The sequence below is a fragment of the Halichondria panicea genome, chromosome 8 (genome assembly GCF_963675165.1).
Source record: "Halichondria panicea chromosome 8, odHalPani1.1, whole genome shotgun sequence".
Classification (NCBI taxonomy): Eukaryota; Metazoa; Porifera; class Demospongiae; order Suberitida; family Halichondriidae; genus Halichondria; species Halichondria panicea.
Window position 1 is genome coordinate 807,316 of NC_087384.1, and position 7,597 is coordinate 814,912.

At 40.0% G+C, this 7,597-nt stretch overlaps 2 protein-coding genes across 2 annotated transcripts; one reads left to right on the forward strand and one right to left on the reverse strand.

Annotated features, from left to right (window-relative positions):
- Positions 1–407: 407 nt before the first annotated feature.
- On the reverse strand, positions 408–3,256 carry LOC135339563 (uncharacterized). Its single transcript, XM_064535702.1, has 8 exons — positions 3,191–3,256; positions 2,789–3,139; positions 2,289–2,582; positions 2,034–2,119; positions 1,738–1,975; positions 928–1,464; positions 765–880; positions 408–613 (listed from the first exon to the last, which is right to left on the reverse strand). Exons 1-8 carry the CDS (start codon positions 3,243–3,245, stop codon positions 608–610), a joined length of 1,683 nt encoding a protein of 560 aa, XP_064391772.1. The 5' UTR covers positions 3,246–3,256; the 3' UTR covers positions 408–607.
- A 2,006-nt stretch (positions 3,257–5,262) lies between these two features.
- LOC135340186 (uncharacterized) lies at positions 5,263–6,001 on the forward strand. The gene is made up of 2 exons (XM_064536508.1): positions 5,263–5,271; positions 5,315–6,001. Exons 1-2 carry the CDS (start codon positions 5,263–5,265, stop codon positions 5,954–5,956), a joined length of 651 nt encoding a protein of 216 aa, XP_064392578.1. The 3' UTR covers positions 5,957–6,001.
- Positions 6,002–7,597: the final 1,596 nt, after the last annotated feature.

Here is a 7,597-nt window from a genome sequence, read left to right on the forward strand (position 1 = left end):
CTGTTTCTGGGTTAAAGATTATTTATGAGTATAACTAATACACCTATATGGTTGCAGCACGTCTGTTGTTTGTATGAACTTCACTGTATTCTCAGACTTGTTAAAGACTGCGTGATCTTCAGTTGCAACATCATTAGACTTAGGGTTAGGGGAAGAACTTAATTTAAATTTGTCTGACTTAGAAGAACGTAATATACAAATGAGGATGATGACGATGACGAGAACGAGGACGAATGAAAGGATTGGCCAGGAAAAGTACCAAACAAAAATAATAATTATAGCATTTCTTGAAACGGTACATGTGAAAGACGTTGTAACGGATTGGAGTTATGCACTCGCCGAATTTCTTGTTTCTTTGCTTTTTCGCGCTTTTCTTTTCCTGCCAATCCTAGCAACGTTCACATTGCAAATATTTTTTATAATATCTCAGTGTTGAACATAAATTAGATATCAATGGAAACAACCCGGTTAAAACATATAAATTGACTATTAAGACTTAGGCTTCCATGCAACTTCACCTGCATGAGTCTGACTGACTATACTGAGCCAACGTGGATCTACTATACTGCTGCTAAAACTATTATTGTTCAAGTGTCCATTTCCATTTCTATTTCTGCATGAATTAAGAGATGACAAAATCATGATTAGGATTAAGATATCAATTCTCTCCGTTTGAGTTTATATTATCACGGAACCGATTATGATTGCATCGATAAATAGTTCATGTCATATTTATATACTAATAATTATAGCAATTAACTCACTTTCCTTCGGAACCAATCAATAGCTCCAATTGCAACCCCACTTATAATCCAAACGAATGTTGGTAATGCACAAATCCAACCAATGATAAGAAAAGCTATCATCAGTCCACTTCTCTCTGCAAGTATAAGAGTTACTTATAAGGCTAAATTTATATTAACATACCATAAGAATCCATGATGGGACATTGTGGATTCTCGACAGCGCAAAATATGTTATCCACTGAAGGCAAAAATGTACCATTCACACAACGTATTTCGTTCGGTCCATTTAGAACCATCAATTCGTTGTCTATACATGCCAAGTCGATAAGTTGATTATGACGAATAAAACCTTCAACACTTGTATTGAATTCCAAAGGAATTTTGGTCGCATTACAAGGGAAAAGCAAAACAGGTTTTTCAATACTTTGTGCAACAGCCTGAGCATAATTGTCTTTAATAGAATGAACCAGTACATAGTAGCATACTTCTGTCTCAAGAATGTCCTCAAACGGCACACATGCTTGCATGTTACTGTCAAACTGCATAGTACGGTTGGAGAACTTAAATGCTTCGTTAGTCCCACATGATCCATTTTTATATGCAAGTTGTCCAGAAAAGGATGAAGCGCATTGTAGACAACTGTTGTTAATTGCCACTCTGATACAGGGGTATCCATTGCTATCAGTAGCAATCTCATCAGCGAACAGTGATGTTGGGACTGAATGCATGCATGTATTTAGTATAATTATAGACACAATTATACATCCAATCATAATAATTATACATATATACATGTATACATACTTGTATTGCTGCATGCATACACTGCATGCCGGTAAAAATGATGTGCATGTAGTTTTCACGCAGAGTGCGTGACTATTGTGGCAAATATGCGTTTTTTTCCTGCTGGTTTTTTTTATATTTGCCACAATAGTCCAGCTTGCATGAAAACCACACATCACATTTTTACAGTGTATAATTATACAATCACCATTTATCATATACTCAGCACTGGATGTTCCATTTGGATTAACTACATTTCGATTCCACACAGTGACATTGTAGTACCCTGGATTGAGACGTTGTTCATAGCTACGATCTGTATAGGGCACAGTTGTGCTAGTTGCTGCACTCTGATTTTGAAGATTATTAATCGAAATTATAAAGTTGAGGGGATCAGGCAATCTTCTAGCAGCATCAATCTGGTCTCTGTCAATAATAGTATCCACCTATAATTATAATGGTCTCATGTCTAAATGAACATGCATAATACAGCTATATATATACCTGCCATTGCACCCTCACGATTGGATCAAGTAGGCTACCAGGTGCTGAGCAGTTAAAGCTAACACCTGTTATCCTAGCTGGAGTGTCTGTATATTAAAACATTATGGGGAAAATTAATGCATGTGCATGCAGGTGCAGGTGCTGAGCAGTTATTAAAGCTAACACCTGTTATCCTAGCTGGAGTGTCTGTAATTAAAACATTATGGGGAAAATTAATGCATGTGCATGCAGTGATCTGAACAAACATAAACTCACTGTCTAGGACAACTGTGTAACTAGCCGGGTCACTACGGAAGTGACAGTCACTAGAACGACTTTGAATGTTAAAGGTGCAGGTTGTTCCATCGGGTGTCCATCCTTTGCATTTGAATCTTGAAGTACTTAATGGAACTAGACCTTCATTGTCACACTGACCGCATTTCCCTATGGTTGTAATATAGAAATTATCAACTGTAACAGGAGCCTCAGTGACGTTATTGTCCCAACTGAAAATGCACACATCACTTCGTGGAAACGCAAGAATGATATTTAGAGGAGGTTTTGGCCTGCCTGCATGTATTAAAATTGTATACAGAGCAACAGTTATAATATAGTGCCTGATAAACTAATGTGCAACTGCATAATGACTTTCAGCATCAGAAAAATTCATGAGCCGTTCATGCTTATGGTTAGTCAGCACAATCATGCACAAGCAATGAATATGTATACGACATATAATGCTTGGTGGTTCTCTATAAAATGGGCGTAAAACTCACCACCAACTTTAAGGGTATCCATTCCACAAACCATAGTATTCACTCTACAGACAATTTCTTTATCGTGCAATCCAATATCAGCAGTAAATGTTAGAATTGACGTAAACGATTGGCTTGTCACTGTTAAATTAGCTGTAAATTCCCCACAACTGTCATTGCTGTTCCCAGAGAGACGTAATGTTATTCTGTTAGTATTAGAGCTGCCAGTTCCAAAGCATTGAAAGGCACCTCCATCCCAGATAAGTGTGTCTTCTGTACTTGTAACTTGTCCTTGACACACATACTGAACAGTACTACCCTCTTTTAAGCACCCCTGCAATCTCCTCTCCAGGGGTTTGATTAGCGTGCTACCTGTCAGTGTATAGTAGTGTATACTATGTATGAGATAAAAAGAATACTTACCTGAAATGCAGAGTAGAATAGTGAAGATCGCACAACACTCGAGCAAGACAGACATAACAAAATAAATCAATAAAGCATCACTCGTTCTCAACAGTCAGCATGCGCATCAGATAGCCCTGCCCACATCTCAATTTCATTACATCATTCATTGGGCATGCAGAGTAGGCTTGAGGCTATTATGCTCCAAATTTTACCGGTTATTCTATTCTCCAATTCCCAAGCTATAGCCTATTATTCTCAGTGATTCAGCCCATTATTCTCATAAAAATTTTATTATTCTTCCAATAAAAATCATATTTTGCAACACAAGTGAAGTCTCTACATATAATAATATACATATAGTCCTGAAGAGCATTGTCTTGCTGATCACCAAACGAAGTGCTTTGAGTTGATCCAGCATCAATATGTCTCTACTTGGGGGGTTGGAACTGGAATCATAGTGGCTTCAGTAGGTTCAGTGTCTGTTGTGTTGGGATAGGCACTACTGGCTGTACTAATCCGTAGCTAACAGAAACCTTGGATTAGTAGTGACTTGAAATAAAGCATTGTTTTGTTTCATTATGCTTTTTACTTCACTAAACACTTCCTCTGCTGGGTTTAGGTCTGGAGAATGAGGCAAAAACACTAATCGAGCACCGAATTGATTCTCAATTAATGGTTGTAATATAGGTAGAAGAGTTGTAGTAAGAAAGTTTTCAAACCTCGCACCATCCATTGTTCCAGTGTCATAAAATTTTGGGCCCCCCATGTTTAGGCCCCCCTGGGCCTAGAATTTAAAAATTTTGGGCCCACCGGGCCTAGAATGTTAACATTTTAGGCCCCCCAGGGGGTCCAGTCTGTTAAAATTCTAGGCCTCCCACTGTGAGATTAGGCCCCCCCTCTTTTCTGCACGATAGAACCATAGATAAATGAACAGAAATCTTTATCTATGATAGAACGAAGTCAAGGTAAGGTTAGCTCTATTAGTTACAAAGCATCAAAGAGACTGCATGCATGCAAAGACTCTGTATCAAAGTAGCAAAATTGTTTGCATTATTATTCTATCATGGAATTCAAAGTGAAGGAAGATTTACCTTTCAAGTTACTCATGCTTTGATGCAGCTCTGCAATGTTGGATCTGCCTGTAAGACAATCGATGTTGTGCATAGCTATCGCCATATATTTGCAACTTTTTTGTGCTTACTTTCTCAGCCAAATTTCAAGACAAAACATGGCGGCGTTATCCCCAAGCGACTGGTCGCCAAAGGAGGCAAAATTTTGTGAATTCACAATAATTATAAAGTATAAAGCACACAATTTTCAGTGCAAAGACAACAATACATATCTTCCTCCATGTTTTCCTACATAGAAGATGTAAATTGTTGTGGGGATGCTCCAATAGCATCACTGGCTCAGCTCTCAAGTAATGTGGAATCATAGATATAGAAGTCAAGAGAGAAACTGTTGTATCTATGGTGGAATCACAGTACATGTACATGTAATAAGAATGCAAGCAAGTGATCCCCGCCCACTTATTAGACTGTATCATAGTAGTACAAGGGCGCTTCTCTCATATGCCCTTGCTATATAAACTAAGTTTCTTGTGTAAAGCTGTTTTTATTCATTGTTTGAAGATTATAGCATGTAGTAGTTTCAGGCTTGATAAGCCTTTTAGAGCTTAGTAACCCAGCTCAGAAGCAGCAACCTTAAAATCCGGGATATCTGAGGTGAATAGCTAGCAGTTTCCTTTCGGGACAAGGGTAATCTTGGACAGTCCTGACCAATTCGGGACAGTTGGCACCTATGTGCTTCGTGCTGCATGAGGTCATAGAATGACATGGTGCAGTGCATGTGATGGCTGTGAGACCAGTGGTACTACTGTACATGCATGAAATGTGTGTGTGTGAGGAGAGCTGCATTCAGTAACTGGCACTGCATGCATAGACTGTGAAGACCATAGAAGACTGTATTGGTGTATTTTGAGAATGCACTGTCACATAATGTTACCGCTGTTGCGCTGTTAATGGGGGGGCCTAAAATTTTAAAATTCTAGGCCCGGGGGGGCCCCAATCTCATGGGGGGCCTAAACTTTTATGACACTGGTAATAATATGGATATCATGTATTCCTTTCATAGATATGATAGGTATGCAGGAAGTATCGTGTAGAACACGTATTATCATGCCCCAAGGGAGGGTTTCCATCACTACGTCACAACGAAATCAGAGACATAACGGCCAACCTCCTATCAGAAGTCTGCAACAATGTATGCATTGAACCACACTTGCAGCCAATCTCAGGAGAGCACCTCCCAGGAACAACAGCAAACATCACAGAAGGAGCTCGCCTAGACATTGCCGCAAATGGGCTATGGGGAGGACGCTTCGAACGCACCTACTTTGACGTGCGCGTCTTTAACCCCCATGCAGCCTCAAACAGACAGACCAACCCCTACAGAAAACACGAAATGGTAAAGAAACGTGCTTATGAAAGTCGAATCCAAGAAATAGAGCACTCTTCCTTCACACCACTCGTGATGTCATCAACAGGAGGCCTTGGCCCCGCTTCAACATCCACTTACAAGCGTCTTGCCACCCTCCTGGCCGCAAAATGGGACCAACCCTATACCTTCACAATGAATTGGCTGAGATGCCGCCTCTCGTTTTCACTCCTAAGATCTTCAATCCAAGCCATCAGAGGAGCTCGTTCAACTGCAGGCAAGGCCTCAAAAGCAACTTCCCTCCCAATCGATTTAGTGATCAGTGAGTCACTGATAACAGACCACTGATCCCTGAACATTGAACTAACTAGCATAATTATTACACTGTACTGCACATTGAACTATACTGAGTGTGTGTATTATTGAAAAAATAAAATAAAAAATAAAATAAAAAAATAATGAGTACGGATGACGTGTGTCCAGCCTCCTCTGGTTGCTCACATACATGCGGCCTGTATGCGAGGGGGAAAGTTTGCTCTTCTTCTTCTTCTTTTTCGCCTCCAGTTTTGAAGAGTAGCCCACAAGGGCAGATCACATGATGAGAAGGTACAAGCTCCACCCTCAGGTGGAGTTTAAAGTTAGAATGTCACTGCGGGTTTGCCGCAGATTGTGGAGAAAGTGTAAGATCCAGTCTTGCGCATGTTGTGCCACAAATCCGAAAATTCGAAATGCCTAAAAAATAGGAAATGAAGAGCATTATGGGTGTGGCCATACATTCCATTGTTAAAATGCGCAAAGGTAAAATTATTGCGCACTGGCACTGACTGTAGTACTACTAATCTCGAGTCAAGATAAATCAATACCACTGACAACAGAGTATAGTCTATATATAAGCTTAGTCTAGCTAAGGTACTGTGTACTGTGGCTCACTGTATCCGGCCATCCATCCTTTTCATGTTATTTTCAATCGAGTTTGTGCAGACCCACTGCTCTCTTTGTTCATTCACAATAATGCTAATTCCTAGGTAGACTTTAGGGTGTGTATAGAGTGACTGGGCTAGCTTACTGTGGGTAAGTGTGGCTCAATGTGTGTTGCTGTTATCCTGTGAGACAGATCAGAGGTTTCAGGATTTGTGAATGCCATGGTTGACACAAATTCTAAAACGAGTCTGTGCACTCTCCGTTAAATTTACAGCCCGTCTCTTTCCAGCTATAGCTTCAGGGTATGTATAGAGTGACTGAGCCAGCTTACTGTGGCTCAATATGTTGCTGTTATCCCGTGGATGAAGTTTCAGGATTTGTGTTAACGCAAATCCTGAAACTACATTGTGCAGTCTCCTTTATATTTACAGTCCTTCTATTTCTAGCCATAGCTTCAGGGTATGTATAGAGTGACTGAGCCAGCTTACTGTGGCTCAATGTGTTGCTGTTATCCCGTGGATGAAGTTTCAGGATTTGTGTTAAGGCCACTCCAAGTGATACTCTGGTTTCTGGTCCACCGCCCGCATCAGATTTTATTCTTGGATTTCTATCTCATTATTGGATTTCTATCCCATTATTTCTACTACGCATGCGCAGAATGGTCCATGTGGTACAAAATAGTGTGATAATGATATTCATTTGCAAAATAATGAGATTCATAAGGTGAAAAATTGATAATGACATAATGAGAAAAGCCGCCCGCCCACATGCAATTAGAAAAACTTCAGGACCAGAAACCAGAGTGTCACTTGGAGTGGCCTAACGCAAATCCTGAAACTATATTGTGCAGTCTCCTTTATATTTACAGTCCTTCTATTTCTAGCCATAGCTTCAGGGTATGTATAGAGTGACTGAGCCAGCTTACTGTGGCTCTATGTGTTGCTGTTATCCCGTGGATGAAGTTTCAGGATTTGTGTTAATGCAAATCCTGAAACTATATTGTCGTAACTTAGCTAGGTCTGGACTCACCGCTAAGTTACCAACTCAGTACTGGTTTACAGTTGACAG